General features: G+C 35.8%; 4 protein-coding genes, 1 long non-coding RNA gene and 1 pseudogene across 5 annotated transcripts; 3 read left to right on the top strand and 3 right to left on the bottom strand.

The window, feature by feature from the left end:
* Nucleotides 1–9,678: 9,678 nt before the first annotated feature.
* Nucleotides 9,679–10,715, bottom strand: LOC120173616 (EID1-like F-box protein 3). The gene has a single exon (XM_039180715.1). The coding sequence runs from the start codon at nt 10,623–10,625 to the stop codon at nt 9,756–9,758; it is 870 nt and encodes a 289-aa protein (XP_039036646.1). The 5' UTR covers nt 10,626–10,715; the 3' UTR covers nt 9,679–9,755.
* A 712-nt stretch (nt 10,716–11,427) lies between these two features.
* On the bottom strand, nt 11,428–13,785 carry LOC120173757 (annotated as a pseudogene).
* A 172-nt stretch (nt 13,786–13,957) lies between these two features.
* Nucleotides 13,958–20,213, bottom strand: LOC120173638. Its single transcript, XR_005521089.1, has 3 exons — nt 20,149–20,213; nt 19,787–19,956; nt 13,958–14,353 (listed from the first exon to the last, which is right to left on the bottom strand). It is a non-coding gene; the product is annotated as an uncharacterized LOC120173638 (long non-coding RNA).
* Nucleotides 20,214–21,622: 1,409 nt separating this feature from the next.
* On the top strand, nt 21,623–22,045 carry LOC120173758. Its single transcript, XM_039180828.1, has one exon. The coding sequence runs from the start codon at nt 21,623–21,625 to the stop codon at nt 22,043–22,045; it is 423 nt and encodes a 140-aa protein (XP_039036759.1).
* Nucleotides 22,046–23,243: 1,198 nt separating this feature from the next.
* LOC120173814 (probable aspartic proteinase GIP2) lies at nt 23,244–24,589 on the top strand. Its single transcript, XM_039180882.1, has one exon. It carries the CDS (start codon nt 23,259–23,261, stop codon nt 24,567–24,569), a length of 1,311 nt encoding a protein of 436 aa, XP_039036813.1. The 5' UTR covers nt 23,244–23,258; the 3' UTR covers nt 24,570–24,589.
* A 1,238-nt stretch (nt 24,590–25,827) lies between these two features.
* On the top strand, nt 25,828–27,584 carry LOC120173690 (small nuclear ribonucleoprotein SmD1a-like). The gene is made up of 5 exons (XM_039180773.1): nt 25,828–25,953; nt 26,084–26,160; nt 26,884–27,075; nt 27,189–27,262; nt 27,299–27,584. The coding sequence occupies exons 1-4, from the start codon at nt 25,940–25,942 to the stop codon at nt 27,248–27,250; spliced, it is 345 nt and encodes a 114-aa protein (XP_039036704.1). The 5' UTR covers nt 25,828–25,939; the 3' UTR covers nt 27,251–27,262; nt 27,299–27,584.
* Nucleotides 27,585–27,931: the final 347 nt, after the last annotated feature.

Raw genomic sequence — 27,931 nt, forward strand, 5'->3', positions numbered from 1 at the left:
TTTCGGATATAGAATGTTGAATTTTGTCAAATTGGGTGTGAAATTTGTTGCAGATAATGATCACAATAAACTACCATAATTCACACTGGTATCTGTTGGTGTTGGATATGGTAGATCATGTTGTAACAATATATGATAGTATGTTTACAACTGAAGCAGCTAAACAGAGAGTGAAGGATGCTAAGAGATTGGTATGTATGTATGTATGAAAGGACATTATGTAAATTATAATGCATAATTTTTTTGGTGCATAACTTCTTCTATTTTAATGCAGATTAAAATATTAGATTCTTATAATAAGAAACGCATTTGGGTTGAGTCATGTGGATCTCTAGGAAAGTATCCCTTGAAAAACTTCAAATTTGTGGAGCATAAGAAGAATAAGCAATTGAATGGGTATGAGATGTTATCACAAATAGAAAGCTTAATTTATGCAGTATTCATCATAATTGACATGTGTGGTTTTCAAATTTTGTAACAGATATGATTGCGGCATGTATGTGATGATGTGGATGGAATCGATCGGTTCTACAGGGGCAACTGGTGATTTTGTAAGTGGATAGAAAAAATTGTTTCTGGTAAAATTGTTAAAAGTCGTAGATTGAATGCTGTAGTTGACAATACTTAACGTTCTGACAATTTGAATATAGGTTGTTGGAGACTGGGATCGATCGCGAGTATTAAATGATCTCGTAAGCCACAATCAAAATGAACGAAGACAGGAGATAACAAAAGCTGCAATATTACATAAGAATAACAAAAGGATGCAATGATGTAAATGTCGAGTTAATTTTGTATAAGATTTATAATTTTGTATACGATTTATATTTTTTTATGTGAATATAATTATGAATGAGATGAGAAAAGTTAGCAGTATGTTGTTGTACATGTTTCTTATACACATTAAGGGTCATGTCGATACTAATATAGTTTGTGTCGATATTTTTTTTCCAGAATGAATTAAAAACAAGGTGCATCAATAAAGTGTCGATCCATATATAAAAAGTGTCGATCCCAAAATCATCGAACCCAAAAGTATAATGTAATATGTAATTTTTTAATCTAACCGGTACAATTATACCGGTTTTATGAGAGAATAAGTCTAAATAATGTGTCGACACTAATATAGTTTGTGTCGATATTTTTTTCCAGAATGAATTAAAAACAAGGTGCATCAATAAAGTGTCGATCCATATATAAAAGTGTCGATCCCAAAATCATCGAACCCAAAAGTATAATGTAATATGTAATTTTTCAATCTAACCGGTACAATTATACCGGTTTTATGAGAGAATAAGTCTAAATAATGTGTCGACACTAATATAGTTTGTGTCGATATTTTTTTCCCAGAATGAATTAAAAACAAGGTGCACCCATAAAGTGTCGATCCATATATAAAAAAGTGTCGATCCCAAAATCATCGAACCCAAAAGTATAATGTAATATGTAATTTTTTAATCTAACCGGTACAATTATACCGGTTTTATGAGAGAATAAGTCTAAATAATGTGTCGACACTAATATAGTTTGTGTCGATATTGTTTTTCCAGAATGAATTAAAAACAAGGTGCATCAATAAAGTGTCGATCCATATAAAAAAGTGTCGATCCCAAAATCATCGAACCCAAAAGTATAATGTAATATGTAATTTTTTAATCTAACCGGTACAATTATACCGGTTTTATGAGAGAATAAGTCTAAATAATGTGTCGACACTAATATAGTTTGTGTCGATATTTTTTTCCAGAATGAATTAAAAACAAGGTGCATCAATAAAGTGTCGATCCATATATAAAAAGTGTCGATCCCAAAATCATCGAACCCAAAAGTATAATGTAATATGTAATTTTTTAATCTAACCGGTACAATTATACCGGTTTTATGAGAGAATAAGTCTAAATAATGTGTCGACACTAATATAGTTTGTGTCGATATTTTTTTTCCAGAATGAATTAAAAACAAGGTGCATCAATAAGTGTCGATCCATATATAAAAAGTGTCGATCCCAAAATCATCGAACCCAAAAGTATAATGTAATATGTAATTTTTGAATCTAACCGGTACAATTATACCGGTTTTATGAGAGAATAAGTCTAAATAATGTGTCGACACTAATATAGTTTGTGTCGATACTAATTTAAATATCAAGTGTTTTCCACCGTTTATATAGTACTCTTAATCGAGAAACCCTAAACATAAATGCAAGCAGGCAGATCTTCCTCTCCTCTTTCTTCCTTCTACCGTTATCATAAGTGACGATCAGATATTCAGGTAAATTTATCGATATTTATGGGTTTGATTGATTTCTATATTGGAGTTTTTATCCTGAATGTGTTTGTGTTCCATTGTAATAGGGGTAGCATCCAACCAAAATGGCTCCAAAACGTCAGCGTCAGAAGCGAGGTCTTTCTCAAAGCTCTTCTCAACCCAGTTCTTCTCAACCACCTCCTTCTGTAACAAACGATTCTTCTGAGGAAATCAGGTCCTTCGAAACTCTGAACTTTAGATCCGACATGGAGAAACAAAGATGGCTGACGAGTTTTAAAGTAAGGAAGATTCGTCCCGAACGTGTCATTGACCTGGGTTTCTTGTTTGATGATAAATATGCATTTAGTTTTAAATCCACATTTACATCTTGGGGTTGGCTTGAATTCCTTGGTGTAGAACCAAGATATTATCCCAACCTAGTTAGAGTCTTCTACAACAATGCTTCCTTACAGCACGAGCCTAATAAGACTAATATAATAGGAATTAATACACATGTCATGGGGAAGGATATATATATATCTCCAGAAACTATTGCGGAGGGTTTAGGTGTAGCGAATACAGGGGATTCAGATGAAAATGGTGTAGATTGGTCTACAATTAAACGGGTTACTAGAAATAGCCCAATTCACCTCGATGTAGAGTCGAGAGTGTTTCACAAAATGCTCACATGGTATATCCGGCCTAGTGGGGGAAAACATTCAACGCTTTGAGACAGCGATTATTGGTGGATAGCAAAGTATAAATCCAAAACGGCTCCAAACATTGCAAAACTCATATTTAATACAATTGTATATATGGTCACAAAGGGAGCAACAATTTCAACTACACTACCATATGGATGTGTCATCACCCATCTGTTGAAGAAGAAGGAAGTTGATTTTTCGCATGACGCCCCTGTTCGATTAACCCGCAAGATTGACATGGTATTTATTAAAAAAGCGGGATATGATTTTGTTGAAAAACTCGGTTGGAAGCGTGTCAAGGAGGTCGGATTAGATCAAGAGAGGGAGGAAATGGACCCCGTTGGCCATGAAGAAGAGCAACCAAGTGGAGACGCAATGATGGAAGAAGCAACAGTTGCAGAGGATGTCACAATTAAGACCGTGATGGAATACATGGTCAATTTTCGGGAGCATATTGATTCCCTTGTGAGTGGAATGCGATCCGATATTTCATCATTGCAACGTGAAGTCTCCATGTTGCGTAACGAATTACGTCAACGACATCAAACGAGTTAGGTAATTCATTATCTATGTTTCTTAACATTTACACGTTCTGAACTTTATTTTATTTTCTTTTAACAGATGTGGACAACCAATCGGTCGCAGAAGATGAAGCTGACGATGAAGATGACGATGATGATGATGATGACGATGAAGCTGGCGATGAAGATGCTGACGATGATGATGATGATGATGAAGATGATGATCCAAACAAGTATATCGTGTCTGCAACGCCGCCTTCAAGAAAACTTTTAATTTTTGATCTCAATGGTGTCCTTGCCTACATCCCAAGACTGCCGGCAGGTTTTAATTCTATTCTTTTGTATCCATTATTTTAACATATACGCGTAGAACTTTAATCTCATTTTCTTCATGTTGTAGATGTTGTCCTCAGAAGAGGATTATTTGAATTTATGCAATTTTGTGTCGACAATTTTGTTGTTGCCATTTGGTCTTCAAAGATGAGGTTAGAACATGTTTGAGGCAATTGAATTACTGTAGTCAAAATCGTTAATATACATTTGAATGTTAACATTCAAACTTGATTACAATCTCAGGCATAACGTCGACCGTGTACTTGAGAAACTACCTGTATTTTCCGAGCATTTTCTATTCGTGTGGGTAAGATGAATGTCATTACAGTTTGCTGACTTTTCCTTGTGTATGATTCCTACATATTTATGTTCGACTGTTTGTGAACAGGATCAAAAAAAATGCAAAACATACGATTCTGTTACCTATTGTAAAGATCTCAATGATGTTTGGAACGCGTGTCCAGATTTTAACGAGCTAAATACACTTTTGGTCGATGATTCAGCGGAAAAAATGATTTATAATCCGGTAGGTTGCATTTATGCAATATGTTTCTGATCAGTTGAACAGGTGTTCAGACATTGATTATTTTAACAACTTATGTGTTTATATAGAAATATAATTACATATGTCCACATACCTTTGACGCTGCTTCCCATTCGAACGACAAAGCTCTAGGTATGACACAAATTTATTCATGCTTATGCGAATTTAATTTATTGTTAGTAAAATTGCACCTCATTAGTTTGATAATTGAAATTATTTATGTATGTCCTCAGAAAAAGGCGGAAACATACGAGAGTATTTGGAAAATTTGTTGAAGGCCTCTAATGTTCCGGACTTCGTTAGAAACAACCCTTTTTCATCGGATTAATTTTGTTTGTCGGTACATTATTTGAACATTCTTGTGTATTTAAATTTTGGTGTGATTATATTGTATGTATATTTTCATTAATTATTCCATATTTGCTTCTATGTGTACATATACATTTGAGTGTCTATACTTTTTTAATATATTGTAAAGTATCTATCCTTTTTATAAAAGTGTCTATACTTTTTTCACTGTGGAAAACATTAATTTAAGGTTATCTTTTGAGTGAGTTTTAAGATATTAATTTAGTAATTATAGGCGTCTAATGATTAATTTTTTACGTTACGGTATATATTATTGTTAAATTAAAAATTCTTAATATTATTTTATAAAATATCAACACAATCAACTAATTTTTTGTGCAAATGAAATTATTAAATTAATATTGTAGGTGGAAAACATGAAACATACTTAAAAAATATTGAAACATAAATTACATATCTTTAAAAAACGTATCGATCCTTTTTATAAAAAAGTATGGACACTTTCAACATATTATAATAAAATAGATAATTTTGTAATATAACCGGTATAAATATACCGGTCTTATGCGCGAATAGGTCTACAACCTATATCGACACTTTTTAATATTGTGTCGGTACTTTATGTCCATATTGGAAAAAAAATGTATCGATACAATTTAAAAAAGTGTCGACATTTTACACATCGGAACCCATAATTATAATGTAATAGATAATTTTGTAATATAACCGATATAAATATACCGGTCTTATGCGCGAATAGGTCTACAACCTATATCGACACTTTTTAATATTGTGTCGGTACTTTATGTCCATATTGGAAGAAAAATGTGTCGATACGATTTAAAAAAGTGTCGACATTTTACACATCGGAACCCATAATTATAATGTAATAGATAATTTTGTAATATAACCGGTATAAATATACCGGTCTTATGCGCGAATAGGTCTACAACCTATATCGACATTTTTTAATATTGTGTCGGTACTTTATGTCCATATTGGAAGAAAAATGTGTCGATACGATTTAAAAAAGTGTCGACATTTTACACATCGGAACCCATAATTATAATGTAATAGATAATTTTGTAATATAACCGGTATAAATATACCGGTCTTATGCGCGAATAGGTCTACAACCTATATCGACACTTTTTAATATTGTGTCGGTACTTTATGTCCATATTGGAAGAAAAATGTGTCAATACGATTTAAAAAAGTGTCGACATTTTACACATCGGAACCCATAATTATAATGTAATAGATAATTTTGTAATATAACCGGTATAAATATACCGGTTTTATGAGCGAATAGGTCTACAACCTATATCGACACTTTATAATATTGTGTCGGTACTTTATGTCCATACCATTTAAAAAAGTGTCGGTAATTTGAAGTAACGCGGTTTTTCTTCCTTCATTCAAAATATTTACATGTACATACAATAGGAGTGATGTTGATACTTACGATATATTATATGGAGATCGTTGTCATTCCATTCCGTCTTCGAAAAAATCAGTTGATGTAGGCTGTGTGCTTGTACTCAAACTAAGCTTGACTTGAGGACATGTTAGTTTGTTATGCCCCTCACCGTTGCAGTACCCACATCGCCTAATTTGCTTCTCGACCTTGTTCTTCGGCACTTCTTTTCGCTTGCGTTGTTTTCGTTGAGGGTCACGAACATTGTTTACTACAATGCTCTGGTTGACTGAATGATTCAAACCAAACGAGTTTTCTAATTCTTCTATTAGTTTTTTCATCTCATCTCTTGCGGTTTTGAAAGACTCGTCTGTCTTTGATGCAATGTAGCATAACCTACTTGACGTTGAACGTAGAGCAGCGAACCTTGCCATTTGCATCACTTCTGGAGACACATTCAAATCAACATAGCTGGGTGCAGAAGCCTTCGCATCATTAGTCCACCTACTTTGAATCAAAGTCCCGGGCAAATATGTGTAGTCCAATTGCTTCAAAATGTGAAGTTGATGGCGACACGGAAGTCCAACGGTCTCGAATTTTTTGCAGAAGCAAATTAGAGTTTTCGTACGAGAATCAAAACTAATTTCAAATTTCCTATTTTTTCTGCGTACTTTGACAAAATATAATGTTGACATTCATCTGATAAGGACTTAATCTCTGCCTCAATCCGGTACAATGTCTCCCGTGTAAGTTCATCTTGGAACACACGAAAAGATTCGCGGGTAAAAATCGCAGTGGCATGGCTTTCAAGGTCGACCAGTTTTGTGATCTGGAAGGGCTTCGTATGGGAACTTAAGTAATCCGCTTTCAACTCGTTCATACGCATTCTACTAATTCCATCTTCAATTGCACGAACAACATCTAAATATGTCTTCTTGTGTTTCAGTGCAATAGCTAGTGAAGCATTCATAGACTCGCACCTTTGTGTTGAGCGAATATTGGCAAAGAAATGACCGGTTAGATATGCTTGTGCCCATAAGTGTCGTGTATTTCCCTTCTCAATCACCCATGGATGCTTTTGGACGTTGAATTCTGAAACAATCGAACGCCATTGAATATCAAATTCCTTGGTTGTCCACCAGGAAGCCATGCATTTTGAGAATGCTGCTGTAAACTTTGGGTCACCAATGTTAGCTTGTGCATTGCGAGAAAGATGCCAAGAACATAATCTGTGCTTAGCATAAGGGATAACAGATTTGATAGCCCTCTGCATTGCCCTATCCCCATCGGTTACAACAGAAATAGGTGATTTATTCATCATGGCTTCTAAAAAATTCTGTAGCACCCACTCGAAAGATTGAGACGTTTCGTCAGCGATTATGGCAGTGGCAAACACAATTGTGTTATGGTGATGATTGACACCAACAATAGGCATAATTGGTCGACCATACAAATTATCTTTGTACGTTGTGTCGAACGCAATTACATCACCGAAGCATGTGTAATCCGATCTCGATGTAGAATCCGACCAAATAAGATTATACAATGCCCCCGATTCGTCTACCGAGTATGTCATAAAAAACCCGGGATCATCATGTTTCTTATAATCAAAGTAGGCAATAAGCGCATTCACATCCCCATCGACGATTTCCTTTGCTTTACCTCTTTGAAGTGCATTGTAGAGGTCTTTATGTGTAAATCCAACATTATGATAGCCCCCTGCCTGCTGCGTTAAATAGTTCATTACTTGTGACGTGCCAACACCGACCTCTTTCAATGTTGTTGCCTCATCGATATCAGCCTTACTTACAGCTCGATTAGAACGCATAAATGGTGTCATAGCAGATGTGCACAATGCATGATTATGTTTCTGATCAGACTTACTTATAACCCACTGATCGTTTGTATTTGTTGCTGTAACTACGACTCTAGCCTTACATCCTGTTCTTGTGACTGGCGTATGAGCACGTTGACGATCAACAGTATTGACTTTTGATACTCGAAACCCTTCTTTGGAACAACAAAATTCTTGTGTCTTCACATTCCCTTCCACGTCAAGCCGTGTTGTTCCCTTACGTGCACTAAACCCATGTTCCCGTGCGAATCCCTTGTAAAAGTGCCAAGCTTGATCACGTGAACAGAAGAGCTGACCAACCAATCTGTCAGATTCATCAACATTATGTACTTCATGGCATTCCTCGGTTGGCTTAACATTGTCTACATCAGTATTATCCATGGCAAAAATTTTGTTGTGCAAGTTCAGTGCTCCAGGAGTTGATGGATATGTAAACGAAGGTTCATTTTGAACATGTTTCTGTAGTTAAAGGGTGGGTACAACATTAAATTCGCAGTACATATTTAGGTATGTAAAATAACTACAAGTATATTATCATTTTAAATTCGCAGTACACTGTTAAAAAAATTGAAACATAAATTACATAAGTTTTAAAAAAAGTATCGATCCTTTTTATAAAAAGTATGGACACTTTCAATATAATAGGTAAACATATGATGTAATAGGTAGCCCTTATATAATGTAATAGGTATCGTTTATATAATGTAATAGGTAATGGTTATATTGTAAAGTGTCTATCCTTTTTATAAAAGTGTCCATACTTTTTTCACTGTGGAAAACATTAATTTAAGGTTATCTTTTGAGTGAGTTTTAAGATATTAATTTAGTAATTATAGGCGTCTAATGATTTATTTTTTACGTTACGGTATATATTATTATTAAATTTAAAATTCTAAATAATATTTTATAAAATATAAAAACAATCAAATAATTTTTTGTGCAAATGAAATTATTAAATCAATATTGTAGGTGGAAAACATGAAACACTGTTAAAAAAATTGAAACATAAATTACATAAGTTTTAAAAAAAGTATCGATCCTTTTTATAAAAAGTATGGACACTTTCAATATAATAGGTAAACATATGATGTAATAGGTAGCCCTTATATAATGTAATAGGTATCGTTTATATAATGTAATAGGTAATGGTTATATTGTAAAGTGTCTATCCTTTTTATAAAAGTGTCCATACTTTTTTCACTGTGGAAAACATTAATTTAAGGTTATCTTTTGAGTGAGTTTTAAGATATTAATTTAGTAATTATAGGCGTCTAATGATTTATTTTTTACGTTACGGTATATATTATTATTAAATTTAAAATTCTAAATAATATTTTATAAATATAAAAACAATCAAATAATTTTTTGTGCAAATGAAATTATTAAATCAATATTGTAGGTGGAAAACATGAAACACTGTTAAAAAAATTGAAACATAAATTACATAAGTTTTAAAAAAAGTATCGATCCTTTTTATAAAAAGTATGGACACTTTCAATATAATATAATGTAATAGGTAAATTTGCAATGCTATCGGTATAAATATACTGGTTTACTTATAAAATAGGTAAATATAAGCGCTACCTATTACATTATATAAGCGCTACCTAGTATGTTATTGTACTTTATAATATTTCCGGTTAAATAATATAACATAACCGGTCTAAATTTTAATCGGTCACTTGTTTAACCGGTCACGCCGTATATTAACCGTTTTTTAGGCGCCGCACCGCAGAACGACCCCGGACAATGTGATCCGCTACTCTCTCTTTCTTCCTTAAAATACGCGCAAAAATTGTGTACTTACAAGTTTAGCAAATAGCAATTAATCGATGGATCCACCTCCTGAAACATCTTCCCCTAAGGAGCTCGAGCTTCCGTCTGTCACCGTCTGATGGCTACACGCGTCCCTGTCGATCTCATCATCGCCGTCCAGATCTTCATCGCTTCCATCGTCGCAAACTTCTTCATCGGACGACAGAGGTATGAGCCAGCAAGCCCCATGCAAGTGCCCGTTCACACAAACGAAATACTCCAGCCGTCGGTCGCCTGACCCGAGCCGTCCAGCCGCGCTCTTGGGGACGAGCCGAGCCGCCGTCATGCTCCAGACTCGGGTGCCGCAATAAGGACACCTCACGCTCTCTTCAAAAGCTACTTGCCGTCCGATCAAGCAAGCTCTCGTCTTGGATCTCATGAATCCCCGAAATATCCCTCGGTATATTCCCAGATGGTCTTCGTTACCTCCCACTGGATGCTCGCACGGATCACTTATGAACAACAAATCACTCCGGCACCTTTTCGCCAAGAAGCTCCGACCCGACGTCTTGGAAAACCGAGAAGATCGGGCGAAATGACCCGGAGTAGGCCGACTCACTTTGAAATGACGAGTTGACTCACAACCGCTGCAGAAAAACATGAGCTTCGCGAGCGCATCCCATCCGCCACCAATTCTTCCATTGGGGGCACCGTTTGCCAATGCTGCAACCATCCGCGGTGCTCGAAACACGCAGAGCTTTCTCCATAGAATCCGCTTCCCTATAGCTCGAAGCTTGTGGTTCACAGAAGAAACTAAACAGAGGACCTGTAAGTCCCATTTTATTGACTCAAAGACGAGTAGGAGAATTCGCTCGTTTAGTATCCCCGAGTCATCCAACTCGGATTCATCATTATGTCTGCGTCTTTGGGTGGCACTCATTATTTGGATGGGGAGCAGAACAGAACACTGAAAATCAGACCGATCCAGACAGCGATGGTACTGAAACGAACCTAAACGGCTAAATATCAGATGTCTGAAACTCAAAACGCGGGACACGTGTCGTGTTCCGAATGGATGATTGCTTCTCTAGATACTTTTAACACGTGGTAGGTAACGATTGAGCAAGGCAGACGCGTGTTGAAAGGACATTGCGTTAAATGCCGTGATGGAGAATCTAACGTCAGGCGTTACGTATCGTAGTGATCGCGAAAGACGAGATATCATTTTCATGGCTCAAAAATATCTAGAGGATACCACGTGTTGGATGGGAAGCGAGTGGGGGACGCGAGTGCGCCTTTAACTCAGCTAAGCACGAGTGATGCTCATACACGTGGAAGGATCTGGAGATAACAAGTGCTATGGTGAAAAAGAGGATTTTTGACGTATGAGCATGTGGTCCGAAGCTGTAGGGGTATGGACATTGGACATGAGGTAATATATATATTTTTTTATTAATTTGAGTAATTATAAATTAATATTTGTTTAAATATAATTATTAATTATTGTTATTAAAGTTTATATCTCTAATATTCATGATGTTTAAATCTGAAATTTGAAAAAATAACAATCATTCAATTACTATTAAGATTGTTTGATTCGTAGTACAATGAAAACAAATTTTAAATAAATAAATATGATCGGAATTGTAAATTTTAAATAAATAAATATGATCAGACTTGTAAAAGCCATTTATAACCGAGGGAGGGGCCTCGATTATGTTTCATCGAAGATTAATATAGCTTCACTGTGCTATATTGAATTCGGCATCATCGAAAAATTCCCACTCTTCATCGATTAGCTCCTTGTCATCAGTTTTGTACCATTCGTCCGATGATCTACTTTTCGGTGATTGTACATCGACGGATGGTGTTGGGCTTATCTTCTCTAGTGTTTTAGTTGTCTCTCCCCGCTCGGAACTAAGATCCGGGGCCATGCTTTTCAGAGATGAGCTGGAGGAAGCCAGGATACAGCTGGTTTGGCTTGAGGATATGGATTTGCTCAACGGGATACACTGATCAAACTTCTCTTTAAGCTATCTCACATCCTGGCAAATACCAGATATTTCTCCCCTGCAGAAAGGATGAACGGTAAAATGTAACCATTCCTACATTGCTATTCAGTTCCTCTTGCAAAGACCAAATCAGAGCTAATTTGTTAAAAACACAAAGATTGTTTGAAATATGTCCACAGAATAGTAAATACGATACATTTATCGTTATCGACCCATTCTATCACAAGGAGTTGGATATTCGTGGTGCTGATGGATCCTAAATGCCAGACGAAAACTATCATATATATTGTGATTCATATATCTGCCCCACTACTCATTTACGTTCTTGATACTACCAATAACAGATCAAATTAACTGCAAAATCACCACTACCACCAGTCAACAGTATTATAAAAAACACATAATCAGGCATGGTATGAGAAAAATGTTTGACGCTAATTGATAAAAGTAAATAACCGGGCAATAAAACCTACTGTAATGAGTCAACAATCTGACCACGGTCCATAAGAAACTCTCGTAACTGCAGTAGAGCGTAAACATAGAACATAATAAGTCCGAATAAGTAATCTATTTCAAACTTTTGTTAAGACCAGTGAGTAGTAATACAGATTACACAGAAATGAAAGCTACCTTGGAATTTTCTTCAGCCTCCTGCTGTAAAATCTTGGACTCTTGAACCACTTTTGACATAATGGATTCTTGCTCAGCAAGAGCACTAAGTGCAGATTCTTCTTTTTCCAGCTTCTCCTGCTTTCATCAACTCCTTTGCAGCAGCTAGCCGAGCTTCAAGGGTTTGACGCATCTATGGATAAATGCGTACAGGTAAAAGAATGAGTATAAGTGTATAACCAGCTCGATGTCTTATCTATATCATATTCCTTGCTAAATACACCATAAATTCCCACGATGATCTATAGTACAAATTTCTAAAAAAAACTTCTGTGATGAATCTGTTTCAAGAAATGATTGATTTATCACAGGACAAAGAAAGTCAACTGAACATTAGTTCATTGCACAAGATGATATATGTCGTAAATTTTTTCCAACTTCTCCATATGCCTCATGCATGGTGAAACATATTGAACAACCAAGATCAAGATAATTTATGGCATACAGATAACAAATAAATGAACTATATACCAAAGCAAATCATATCAAGGCAAGATTTTCTACTAAATATTTACCAAATGATTTAATTTGTTCCTACAATACCTCATCGAGAATGGAGATTTTTCTCTTTCCTCTGACAAGCTGCACAAGCGATTTTGAAGCTCCCTTCCTTCAGTGACTAGAATTGCCTTCTCCCCAAACACTTCTCCGGCATACTGGAAAAGAGATAACATTGGCTGAGCTTTCATACTCTATAAATAATCATAGAGCTACAGTCCTATACTCTTGACAATAATAAAAAAATGTGACCATTAACAAGTGCACAACCTTGTCATTTGCATCCTTTACATGTGCCAGCATCTGTCTTAGTTCCTCCACCTTGACGAGAATATCTAAACAAACCTTGGCACATTCTTTTTTTGCTAGTTCTGCAGCTTCCTCTTGAAGTACAACTTCTCTCATCAAATCCATGATTGACTGCAAGGCCTGAAACAAGGTTGTCTACACCAAAACATAGTAAGCCAAGGTATGCCCTCTCGAAATGGAACAAAAGAAATAATGAACTAACTTTTCATAAAGAAAATCTTCTTATATAAGCAATAGCATCAGAATTCAAAACCTAATAAGTACACCATGCCACAACTGGCATAGTTATCATTGCAGAGGATTCATTCTCGTACCCATTTAGCATCAAAATTTAACAAAAGAGAGATAAAGGTTTGGAGCAAAGATTACCTTGTTATTTTTAGCATCTTCAATGACCTCTTCAAGTAGATCAATTCTGCATGTTTGACTACACCGACTAACAGCAGGATTGACGGTATCATCCTCAATATCACCCATATCACTGCTGGGGTCCTGCTGGGATTTCAGTTCTATAGAACCTCTTTCTTGTTTCACAGAACCAGTAGAGTGGTCATTGCTTTCAGAATGAATACCAGCACTCAGGGCTACTGCCATTTGTTCTTGAGAAGATGATGGAACTATTCTTCCCCTATCAAGATTTCATTTAATGAACTATTTCTACATGAAACGACATTCAGATCTACAGGACCATATAAATTTAAAATATCATTAGATCTGCCACTGCTACCAGTATTTGTCAGAAGTGAGGTAGAATTATCAGCTGTGTCTGGTCTCACAGGAGGAGTCCTCACAATCCCATCTTCAATGACAATAGTTTGGTCTTTACGTCCAGACCCTTTAATTTCAAGATTCACATAAGGCAGAAGATTATCAATCCCTAAAGCATTCAAGCTGACACTAGATATAGCTTTCCCAATTTCAGCACATTTTTCTGTGTTCCCCAACAAAATCAATTCATCAGTTTCAACATCAGCGGGCTCATTATTGTTGTTCTAGTGGATTATTAAAGTACTCGCTGTACTTGATGCCTCAACAGAACCTATACCAGTAGCAACACCTGTTAGAACAACGTCTCTGAGAACTTCATTTGCTTCCGACAATGGATCTGAAGGACATCATGCTATGTTCACCAACAATACCTTTTGTTGCCTCAATTGATTGCCTTCTTCCTTATCAAAAGCTTCAAGTTCAACAAAAAAATGACATTAAACAGGTGAATAGATGAATGAATAAGCCCCAATAGGCTACTATATTAAAAATCAAATGTCAAATTTGGTGGCTTTGGTGGCTGCAGAATTCTTTGGTCAAAAATGGCAAATGGGCGGCTAATTCTAGTCCAAAATGGCTGCAAATTTTATTAATTTTTTGTATGGGAAAATCACAAACTTTAGTCATTAGACTCTAGGGTATTTACAAGATTAGTCCTTAAGTTTCAACTATAAATACCCTAGCTCATTTAGCTTCAAAACCATCCCAAAGCATTCTAGATTTCTTCCAATATTATAGAGAATTTAGAGAGTTTCTTGAGAGTTGTTTTCTCCTTTTTATCAAGAGAGAATTATCATTATTTTCTCCTCGGTAGATCGAGAGAGGTTGTAATTCTTATTTTTCTCATAGTGAAAATCTTCTACCGTTGCCCGTGGTTTTTACCCTATATTATTTAGGGGTTTTCCACGTAAATTTTGTGTCTTCTTTATCTTCATTTTTATTTTCTCAAATTATCAGTTGCGATTTTGCTCTATCTGATAGCCGTCTTACGCAACAATTGGTATCAGAGCTAGATTAGAGTGTGTAATATCTGCTTATTGTCTTTATGGTTGCCACCAAAAGGTGGATCCTTCAACATAAGAAAATAAGAAGTTATTACCCATTCTTTGAAGGTTCCAGAGAACTATTCACGATAGTAAAATAGTGGGAGCTATCCGTAAAAGAAGCTATGGCAACGAAATTTGATATTGAAAAATTCAATAGGAGAAATTTCTCATTGTGGAAATTGAAGATGAAGGTCATCCTAAGGAAAGACGGGTGTCTAGCAGCTATAAATGAAAGGCCGGTGGATTTCGCAGATGACATCAAATGGAACGAGATGGACGAGAATGCTATGGCAAACTTTCATCTAGCATTAGCAGATGAAGTATTGTCAAGCATCGAGGAGAAGAAGACAACTAAGGAGATATGAGATCATCTCACCAAATTGTACGAGGCCACATCGCTGCACAATAAAATTTTCCTTAAGAGGAAATTGTACACTCTCCGTATGTCATAATCTACTTCAGTGACGGAGCACTTAAATACACTGAACACCTTATTTTCTCAGCTTACATCCTTAAGCTGTAAAATAGGAGAACAAGAATGTGCTGAACTTCTACTTCAAAGTCTACCGGATTCGTACGATCAACTCATCATCAACTTGACAAACAGTAATGTCACCAGTCTAGTATTCGATGACGTTGCAGCTGCTGTTCTACAAGAAGAAAATCGGCGTAACAATAAGGAAGACAGACAAGTAAATATGCAACAAGTAGAAGCGTTGACAACGATGAGAGGGAGATCAACAGAACGTGGCCAAAGCAGCAGTCACAAACATGATAGATCAAAGTCAAGAAGCAAAAAGAATTTAAAGTGCTACCACTGTGGAAAGAAGGGTCACTTGAAGAAGGATTGTTGGAGTCTAAATAAAAACTCCAATCCACAAGGCAATACCGCAAACACTTCAGATGATGGAGATGCTCTATGTTGTGAAGCGTCAACCACCGTGGAAGGTAGAAAACGATTTGCAGATATATGGCTCATTGATTCGGGAGCAACATATCACATGACCTCAAGAAGAGAATGGTTCCATCAATATGAACCTGCTTAGGACGATCTGTGTATAGTTGCAATGATCATGCCTTAGAGATCATTGGCGTGGGAACCATCAAATTGAAGATGTACGATGGAACAATCAAAGTTGTTCGAGATGTGCGGCACGTGAAAGGCCTGAAGAAAAATTTATTATCTTACGGATTGTTGGATAATAATGCAAGCAAGATTGAAACACGTAAAGGAATCATGAAGGTGTTCCGTGGAGCGCTTGTGGTGCTGAAAGGCGAAAAGATAGCAGCAAACTTGTACATGCTGAAGGGAGAGACTTTGCTAGAAGCAGAAGCCTCTGTTGCCTCATGTAGTTTAGATTCTGCAATGTTATGGCATCAGAAACTTGGACACATGTCAGAACAAGGAATGAAAGTCCTTGTGGAAGAAAACCTACTTCCAGGCTTAACAAAGGTAACACTTCCTTTGTGTGACCATTGCATAACAAGTAAGCAGCACCGGTTGAAATTCAACAAATCAAATTCTAGAGGAAAAAGTGTTCTAGAATTGGTTCACTCTGACGTATGGCAAGCACCAGATACATCCCTAGGTGGAGCAAAATATTTTGTCTCATTTATTGATGACTACTCTAGGAGATGTTGGGTGTACCCTATTAAGAAGAAGTCAGATGTGTTTTCAACTTTCAAAAACTTCAAAGCGCGGGTGGAACTTGATTCTGGAAATAAGATCAAGTGTTTCAGAACAGATAATGGAAGAGAATACACAAGCGAAGAATTTGATGACTTTTGCAAGAAAGAAGGCATCAAAAGACAATTCACAGTGGCGAACACTCCTCAACAAAATGGAGTGGCAGAGCGGATGAACAGAACCTTGTTAGAAAGAACAAGAGCAATGTTGAGGGACGCAGGCCTAGAAAAATCATTCTGGGCAGAAGCAGTCAATACCGCCTGTTATTTGGTGAATCGAGCTCCATCAACTGCAATAGAGCTGAAAACACCAATGGAGACATGGACTGGTAAACCAGTTGATTATTCAAACCTCCATGTATTTGGAAGTATTGTGTACGTGATGTACAACGCCCAAGAAATTTCAAAGCTGGATCCAAAATTTAGGAAATGCAAATTTTTGGGGTATGCTGATGGAGTAAAGAGGTATCGCTTGTGGGATCCCACTGCCCACAAAGTGATAATTAGCAGGGATGTTATCTTTGTAGAAGATAAGCTACAAAGAAAAGAAGACGATGACAGTGCTGAAAAGTTAGAGACTACACAGATACATGTGGAAAAGGAGTTTGAACAAGGAGATTCTTCTGAAGCAGAACCAGCACATGATGAACAAGAACCAGAGAGTTCTGAAGCTCTAACAACTCGTTAATCAGATCGCATGAGAAGACGTCCCAATTGGCACTCAGATTATGTTATAGAAGGAAATGTTGCATAATGTCTTTTAACAGAGGACGGTGAGCCATCAACATATCAGGAGGCAATAAACAGCTCAGATGCTTCACTGTGGATGATGGTGATGCAAGAAGAAATCGAAGCCCTTCATAAAAATAATACATGGGACCTTGTGCCACTACCACAAGGTAGGAAGCCAATTGGTAACAAATGGGTTTTCAAAATCAAGCGAAATGGTGACGATCAAGTGGAGATGTATCGTGCAAGACTGGTGGTCAAAGGATATGCTCAGAAAGAAGGTATTGATTTCAATGAAATTTTTTCTCCTGTGGTTCGACTAACAACAGTTCGAGTAGTCTTGACAATGTGTGCTACATTGAATTTACATCTGGAACAGCTAGATGTTAAAACAACTTTTCTTCATGGAAATCTTGAAGAAGAGATTTATATGCTCCAGCCTGAAGGTTTTGAAGAAGATGAAAAGAAGAACTTGGTTTGCAGGTTGAACAAATCTCTGTACGGTCTAAAGCAGGCGCCGAGGTGTTGGTATAAGAGATTTGATTCCTTCATTATGTGCCTTGGATACAACAGACTTAATGCAGACCCTTGTGCTTATTTCAAAAGGTCTGGTGATAACGATTTTATTATATTGTTGTTGTATGTGGATGACATGTTGGTTGCAGGACCCAACAAAGATCATATTGAAGAATTGAAGGTACAACTGACTAGGGAATTTGAAATGAATGACTTGGTATCAGCAAACAAGATTCTAGGGATGCAAATTCACCGAGACAGAAGTAATAGGAAGATTTGGCTTTCACAAAAGAATTACTTGAAGAATATCTTATCACGATTCATCATGCAAGATTGTAAGCCAATTTCTACCCCTCTTCCTATTAACTTCAAATTATCCTCCAGTATGAGTCCTAGCAGTGAAGAAGAGATGATGGAGATGTCTCGAGTACCGTATGCATCAGTAGTGGGAATTTTAATGTTCGCTATGATATGCACAAGACCAGACATTGCACAAGCAGTGGGAGTGGTTAGTCGGTACATGGCGAATCCAGGCAAAGAGCATTGAAATACAGTAAAGAGGATCCTGAGATACATCAAAGGAACCTCAAATGTTACATTATGTTATAGAGGATCAAACTTACTAATAAATGGTTATGTAGATTCTGACTATGCAGGGGATTTGGATAAAAGCAAATCTACTACAGGATATGTGTTTAAAGTTGCTGGTGGAGTTGTAAGCTGGGTTTCAAAATTACAGTCAGTTGTGGCTACATCCACAACAGAAGCAGAATATGTAGCAGCTACACAAGCCAGTAAAGAAGCAATTTGGTTGAAAATGCTATTGGAGGAGCTTGGGCACAATCAAGAGTATGTTTCTCTGTTTTGTGACAGTCAAAGCGCCTTGCATCTAGCAAGGAATCTAGTATTTCATTCAATGACAAAAGACATACGAGTTCAGTACCATTTCATTCGTGAAAAGGTGGAAGAAGGGACAATAAATATGCAGAAGATCCATATCAAAGACAACATAGAAGATTTCATGACGAAGGCGATCAACGCTGATAAATTTACCTGGTGTCGATCCTCTTGTGGCCTGTCAGAGACGTAAGCAACATGAAGGTACATTGTAGAAAGAATGGTGTGAAGATATGATTGTTCCAATCAAATATTTAAGTGGGAGATTGTTAAAAATCAAATGTCAAATTTGGTGGCTTTGGTGGCTGCAGAATTCTTTGGTCAAAAATGGCAAATGGGGAATGGCAAATGGGCGGCTAATTCTAGTCCAAAATGGCTGCAAATTTTATTGATTTTTTGTAGGGGCAAATCACAAACTTTAGTCATTAGACTCTAGAGTATTTACAAGATTAATCCTTAAGTTTCAACTATAAATACCCTAGCTCATTTAGCTTCAAAACCATCCCAAAGCATTCTAGCTTTCTTCCAATACTATAGAGAATTTAGAGAGTTTCTTGAGAGTTGTTTTCTCCTTTTTATCAAGAGAGAATTATCATTGTTTTCTCCTTAGTAGATCGAGAGAGGTTGTAATTCCTATTTTTCTCATAGTGAAATTCTTCTACCGTTGCCCGTGGTTTTTACCCTATATTATTTAGGGGTTTTCCAAGTAAATTTTGTGTCTTCTTTATCTTCATTTTTATTTTCTAAAAATTATCAGTTGCGATTTTGCTTTATCCGATAACCGTCTTACGCAACATACTAGACATGAATGGACAAAATGGTATTTACCCTCTAATCCACATTACTGAACATACATATAAACATCTAATTCTACAACAATATTGCATAATTTAGAAAAATCCATGAAAATGAGCATCCAAAGCAAAATTTAGAATAAAACAAGTCAAGAACTAGATCATGAAAAAGAATACCTCTATTTCGAGGCACGCGAGGACTCTGTCTCTGTGAGGAAGAACTAGCAGTCACCATCTTTTTAGACATGTAAGGCAGAATCTCAGACAAAATAATCTCCGCAGCTGCATCCACATCCTTAGAGTTCTCAATAGCCATTAGCCACAGATTTTAGAATACGTGAATCAACCTGTGCAGAAGGGTGTAAGAAAAATATTTTTACTGCATATTTGTTACATTTATTTTTCCAATTTACTACTCTGTACTTCACATTTCACACAAACACACACAGACGCCGAGGTGTATATATATATATATATATACACACACGCACATATGTAAGCCAATAACAGTATAGGGTCAAATGAGTAAAAAGAAACACCTGCGGGAATATATGCATCAAGCATTTATAAACCTTTTGAAATTCCATTCTGGAAAGCTATTAACGTGCAAATAAAGTAACAATATTTATAATCAACGTCATAAACAATAAATAAAATATGCACGATGAGAATCATAATTGTAATCATGTTAAGCAAACGTAAAACTACCAAGAGTTTAATTTTTTCAAACAAAAATTAGCAGACTCTTATTCTCATATGTAATGGGGTAAGGGGAGGTAGGATAGTAGGCTACCCCAACAAGCAGTTTTCGTGGGAGACATTCGAATTATGAATTGCTCACCGTGGGACTCGATCCCACGACCACAAGATTAAGAGCTTTGTGCTCTACCAATTGAGCTGGTGATTAAAATTCTTCCAACATAATGGAGAAAAACAAAGGAAGAAATAGGATTAATATAAAATACAAGTATCATAGAATCAGATAAACCAGAAATAGAAATCCTAGTGCCATGTTTGGAGATTAAAAATATGCAAGACCAATTTTTTTGTTTTAAAATAATAATTTCCTTATTTGGTATATTAATTTAAAAAAGAGAGAAGCAATAATTAGAAACGAATCCTAACATGAAACGAACGAAAAACAAACTTAAGAAACAATGCTCTGTTTGGCTGCAGAGAAAAGAAAGACATAGAATTTAAACGTGAGAAAGGAAAAAGAAAATATTGTTTTCCAGGAAAAGTTGAAGATCAAAAATCAAGAACGAAAAAAGAAAAGAAAAACCTCTCTTTTCAAGCGAGAAAGGGAGAATGATAGGAAACAAATAAGAAGACGAGGTAAGAGTTTTGGAGAAGAAGAGTGGCGACTAGTATTTTCTAATTATTTTATGGGTAAACTACAATTTTTTACTCATTCAACTTTTCATGTTTTTGTTTGGTCACATCAATTTAAAAAAAAATCAATTTAATCACTAAACTTTCATAATGTGTTTGTTTTGATCTCGACCATTAAGTCTTTAACGTGATTAAATTTTTATGGTCAATTTATACAAAGAACACAAAATGTGGATTTTTCCTATCAAATATAGATTTTTATACTCCCTTTAGTTCATTATCTTTAAAATATTTCATTTTAAATTAAAATGGTGAAAAATCCGAAGGAGAAGAAAAATAATATACTTTTACTTCATATTGATCGAATGATCGCAACGATGGATGATGGAAAATCATTTCATAATATATGCATGTATGTATGTTATTAACACAAGTTGCGCCTAACAAAATCTTCACATGAAAGGCATTGAGAACCCGAACTCTTCCAAAACATCAACAAACCATCACCTCATTCTCTTGCTCATCCGCTGTTTCTATATTCTTATTCAATTGCCACAGGCAACAAGTTCACGGAGTATAAATTGAAATGGACACCCAAAGCTGAGGCATCAAATCCCCTCTTTTTTAGGTTCAAAACATTACCTAAAACAATGAAATATTGAAGATAAACAGCTCTCCATGATGGCATCAAAGTTCGGGATTTCTCTATTATCTCTCTTCTCCATGTTCTTCGCTGCACTGTCAAATAACCTAACCCTAATCCCCGAGCAAATAACCTTCGGACATCCACTTTGCAGGTCCCAAATTGCGTTGGTGAACTTCGCGTGCGCAATGGTGCCTATACTTCCGCCGGAAGATGAACATGAGGATATTGGATCGCACCGGCACAGGCACCGGCATAGGCACAAGCATAAGCATGGGATTCGTGAGACACCCGAACAACGCTACTGTTGTGAATGGCTGAAGCAGATTGACTCTTTGTGTGTGTGTGAGATTCTGGTTCATTTGCCGCCTTTCCTTTGGAAGCCTAATCATAAGTATACCGTCGTTGTCGACGAAAAATGCAGCGTTACCTACTTATGCGAAGGTCGATGGCGAATATGATGCACCCGACGCTCACAACTCATCTTTTTCGGTTGCTCTTTTAGCTTTCGGATGCGGAACATATATATCTGTTGCTACCAAGTTATGAGATTTTATTCAAATTTGTGCTCATAACCTCCTTAATTATAAATGCAAATCTTCTAAAATTTGGGATAGATATGATATTTAGACTCGACGTACTTTGATCCAATTTAATTTTATAGCTAGAAAAAGTTAGATTTGGGTCTTATCCAATTCAAGTTATAAAAATAATAAAAATGAGAATTATATATTTATATCGTATTAAGTCGAGTTCAAATTTTTATCTAAAAGTTAAATTAATTTTTAAATCAAATAAAACTTCTCTAAAATCGAATTAAATAAAATAATAAATTAAAAGATATAATACGCGTATAAACCAAAAATCCAATTCGATCATCCTCCCTAAATATAAACCTTCTAAAACTTTTGTTTCATCTTATCTTAAAGAAATGTAAACGGTTTTGTTTTTTCACTTTTAAATTTACACGTGGAAAGAAAATAATTAACATTAGAATTGATAAAAAAAATTAATTGGCATTAATTTAATAGATATGTTTCTTTTTTCTTCAATTAAATTTAACAAAAATCTAACTGTTAGAATAGACAAAAAGTATAATTGAACTATATAATTCAATGAAAATATTGAATTTAATATTAAAACACATATACGCAATTTATTTGAAATAAAAATTGAATTATTTAAAACAATTTATTTAGTCGCTATGCTAATCAATTATTACATGATAATATCTTATAGATGTTAACAAGAATAACACTTTGAAATAGCGTATACTTTATTCACTAAAATGAAAGTTCAGTCAAGGAAGCCATTACTTCTACGAAATAAACAAAGAAAAAACACTTTATAATTACATAGTAATAAAACTCTAATAAACAATAAAAATTAATTATATGAAAATTATATTATAAATAATGAGATGATAATGCAAGATGTATATTTTCAGCGCAAAGAGATTAAGATAATATGGTCAAAAGTCTAGATTTCTGTAATCCATGCCGCCACGTCCACAGCATCTGGCTGGCTGGCTTTTGCTTCTAGCAGCCTGCTTTGACCTTCAGGGCGGTGGGAAGCGTGTCTTCGGCAATCAGCTCAGCTATAAATAGAGCTGGATTTCAACGTCGATCTTCAGCACCCATTTACCTTTCATCTTATCGAGATTTAGACATATCCATGGCTTCCCTTCGGTGTTTCTTCTTCACTTGTCTGCTACTTTACATTTCTTCTCCATCTTTAGCTCAACAGTCCTTCCGCCCCAAGGCCCTGGTAATCCCTGTCGCTAAAGATGCTTCTACACTTCAATACCTCACCACCATTGACCAAAGGACCCCCCTTGTTCCCATCGATCTCGTAGTCGATCTCGGTGACAGGTTTATGTGGGTTGATTGTGAACGAGATTACGTTTCTTCAACATACCGTCCCGCCAGGTGCCGTTCAGCCCAATGTTCGTTGGCCGGAGCCGATGGCTGCGGCGATTGCTTCTCTGCACCTAGGCCGGGGTGTAACAACAACACATGTGGTGTCACACCTGATAACTCGGTGACCCACACAGCCACCTCCGGTGAGGTTGCCCAAGATGTTGTGTCTCTTCAGTCAACCGATGGGAGGAATCCAGGCAGGGTGGTCAGTGTACCCAGATTCCTTTTCGCTTGTGCACCGACTTTCTTGCTTCAAGGTCTGGCTAGCGGTGTTGCAGGCATGGCTGGGCTGGGGAGGACTAGAATTGGGCTCCCTTCGCAATTCGCTGCCGCCTTTAGTTTCCATAGGAAATTCGCCGTTTGTCTGTCGTCTTCAACCTCAGCAAATGGTGTTATTTTCTTCGGAGATGGTCCATACGTGTTCCTCCCTGGAATCGACGCATCACAGTCGCTTACTTTTACACCACTCTTAATCAACCCCGTCAGCACTGCCTCCGCTTTCCCCATGGGCGAACCCTCCGCTGAATATTTCATAGGCGTAAAGTCCATCAAAGTGAATGAAAAAACCGTCTCGTTGAACACAACGTTATTATCCATAGACAACCAAGGTGTCGGGGGCACAAAAATCAGCACAGTAGATCCCTACACCGTCCTCGAGGCTTCGATCTTCAAAGCCGTCACCGAGGCATTCATTAACGAAGCTGCTGCCATGAACATCACCAGGGTTGCTGGCGTAGCGCCATTTGAAGTGTGCTTCAGCTCGAGTAATATTTTAAGCACTCGCTTAGGACCAGCAGTGCCATCAATTGATCTTGTGTTGCAGAACCAGGACGTGTTTTGGAGGATTTTTGGTGCGAACTCGATGGTCGAGGTCAGCAGGGATGTGTTATGTCTTGGATTTGTTAATGGCGGATCGAACCCAAGGACTTCCATTGTCATTGGAGGGCACCAACTGGAGAACACTCTTCTGCAGTTTGATTTGGCAACTTCAAGGCTGGGATTCACCGCTACACTCTTGGGCAGGCAAACTACTTGCGCCAACTTCAACTTCACGTCTAATGCTTAAGATTATATGGCATGGCCATGGTTCATCACATACACTGATTTTCAAACTTCTTCCTTTTACCTTTCAGAATTATTTGATTTCTGCAAATCATAATCTGTGTGAGTAATAAGCCGTGAAAGATTAACAATCTGCATTTAGCAGTATGGTATGTGGATAAATATTTGTTTGATATAATACTTTTCTTGAATTCCAAATAAAAGTTTATGTTAATTGTGTATAGGATATGTATTCTGTTGAAAACTATTAAATTGTCTTTAATTAAGAGTATAATATATATTATTTTAATAATGTTTTTAAATAAAATAAATTAAAATCACTACTTACAAATTGAACAAATTAATATTTCCTCTATCCCATAAAAATAGTTTATTAGTAATCTTTTAAAAGTCAAAATTTTTAAAGTTTTTACCATAATTATTTTAAATATTTAAATTTTATAATATATATATATATATATATATATATATATTTGAAAATTACCTAACAGAATATTTTTAAAATATATTTTTATTAACAATATATTTTAAATAATAATTAGTTAAAATTTTAAAAATAACATTAATAATAAACAATTTTTTTTATTAGAGAGAAGGAGTAGTAGATTTTTATTGAGCATATTAATAGTAGATTTGAATACAAATTACTTACCATTTCATTTAAAATTATTAAACGAATAAAGTTCAATGAATATATTTTTTCATATAGAATATTTTCTTTGACGTACGACAGTAAAAATATAACAAAATCTAATGTTTTTATCACATTTGAATTTAAAACTTAAATATCATATTTAATTTGGATATAGTTTAACCTCTTTATTTTTATAATATAATTAGGTATTTAAATAGTTAACTATTTCAGTGAAACATTGATGTGAATTTTTTCTTTAAAAGATTCTCCAACACAAAAAATTTATGTGAACAAGATGAGTTTAAAGAATATTGATTTAAAAAATCCATATTAGTCTTTTAATCAAAAACTTTATCGACTTCAACTGCTTATATTAATTAATGATATTATAAAATTAGAGGATTAAATTAAATTATGTTAAATTAAATTAAAGGACTTAACACAAGCTTAAGCAAACTAAAGGGACCATAATCATATTTTGACCTAAACTTTATTCTACAATAGAAGTCGCTGGGAGAACTTTGGGCACATACTGGCCCAAGAATGCATCAATTATTTTAGCTACGACGTCGTTTTAGTTTTAATAAACTCAAAAATTCAGAAGGCCAGTACTGGCCCAAGTCTTAAATTCGCCCTCCCAAAAGCATAATCGGCAGCAAACAGACACCTCCCTCTCCCGCTTACTCACACAGTTCCATAGCCTCTCTCGCCTTTGCCTCAAGCCCTAACTCTCCTCCAACATGAAGCTCGTCAGGTCAGTTTGTTGATTATCACGATTTATTGTACTTTTTTTTGCATTTTCTTTGTTTGTACGAATTGATGTGGTGATTTCATTTTTGATGGTTAATATAATGGAGTTGATTTGAAATAAACAAATTGAGCAGGTTTTTGATGAAGTTGAACAATGAAACGGTGTCAATTGAGCTCAAGAATGGAACCGTTGTTCACGGCACCATTACAGGTTCCTTTTGTTTCCCTTCCCCTTTTGTAGTTAGCTAAACCCTAATCCTTCGTTTTAGCGAAGTTGTAAAATCATAGATTATTTGCTAAATCTTTTCTCGGTTGACCATAGTTCTCGAGGGTTTACTGCTTAGAACGAGTGATGCTAACCGTAATAATGTAATTCCCTTCTCAATTCTGAATTCTGCACCTTTCGTTTTGGTAAACTACAAACTTTAAAATATGGGATAGATTAGGTGTTCATGGATGAAATCACTTGTTATCACCTTGTAAGTTGAACTGGTTTTGGACATGGTATGCTTGTGTCTATGAAACATTTTTTAGAAGTAGATTATATTCGATAAATTATTTAGCATCTACATTGATACGCGCTTAGGTTGTCTTGTTATTAGTTGGTTATGCGTATAAGATGGAATTGTCTCATTTGCAGACTTTTATTTATGTGATGAGACTATTACTATATGCGCCCTTTCTTTTCATGTTGTTTATTGGATGACTTCTTGTAACATTATTATTTTTGTTTAGTTGTTACATTCTCTTCTTGGGCTTATTGAATTGTGGGAGTTCGTATGAAACCAGTGACTATGTTTCTAATTTGGACAGAATATGCTTTTACCATGAGTATTGGTTTTTAAAAATTGTTATACCATAGGGATTTCCTTGTTGAACACAATATTTTAGCATGCAAGTTTTGTAACTGTTCGATTTGATGTGCTTGTTTTAGGTGTGGATGTCAGTATGAACACCCATCTGAAAACAGTGAAACTTACACTGAAGGGGAAAAATCCAATCAGTTTAGATCACCTTAGTGTGAGGGGTAACAACATTCGCTACTATATTCTACCTGACAGCTTAAATCTTGAGACATTGCTGGTTGAAGAGACACCTAGGGTGAAACCCAAGAAACCAACAGCTGGTATTGCCATTTCTTTCTGGCTCCATTTTCTCCTCTCTGAAAGTTTCCTACTTGTCTAAGCTTTTTTTTTTCTTTGAGTATTGTTGGTTTTCCTAATGCATTGTCAAATTCAGGAAAGCCTTTGGGACGCGGGCGGGGTCGTGGGCGTGGACGGGGACGTGGTCGAGGCCGTTAACTCTGTTCCCTTGCTTCCAAATTTTTGTGACAGTCTGATGTGTAGACAGCTTTGTTCTAGGGGCGATTTTACAAATATTAAGGGAATTGTATGGCATTTAACTGTCGTGTATGATTATTGACCTGGGTTTGGATGGTTTAATCATGAATCCCAAGATTCCAAATGTCTCATGCTATAGGTGAGCAGGTAGTCTATTTCTTTTCCCATCTGTTGCTTTTAGAACGAGAGACAGTAAAAAATAGGAAACAATCTTGCAATCTGGGACTGTGAGATGCATGTCATGTTAATGTTGAATGTTGGGCCTGGTACTTGAAAGATGATTGATGTTGAACGAGAACTTTAGTTAAGCTTGTTTATATTTTCTGAGATCATTGAATTATTGTAAAATGATTGTTTTGGCCATTGAAGTTTCAAAAATTACAAAATGATCATTGAATTTATTGAACATTTACAAAATGGTCATTGAACTGTAACTGACATTAAAATCAATTGTAAAAGGTGGATAAATTTAAGATAAATTTAGTAAGTATTTTTGTAACTTTCGAAATTTTAATAATTAGAATGTGTTATTACTTGCTGGACGTTAAAAATTTGAAGACAATTTGAGTTAGATGTTAATTTGTTGATTGATATATGATAGTTGTTTGAGATTTTGGGATAATATATTATATCAAAGTCAGT

Source organism: Hibiscus syriacus, unplaced genomic scaffold, assembly GCF_006381635.1.
Source record: "Hibiscus syriacus cultivar Baekdansim isolate YM2019G1 unplaced genomic scaffold, ASM638163v2 tig00111983_pilon, whole genome shotgun sequence".
Classification (NCBI taxonomy): Eukaryota; Viridiplantae; Streptophyta; class Magnoliopsida; order Malvales; family Malvaceae; genus Hibiscus; species Hibiscus syriacus.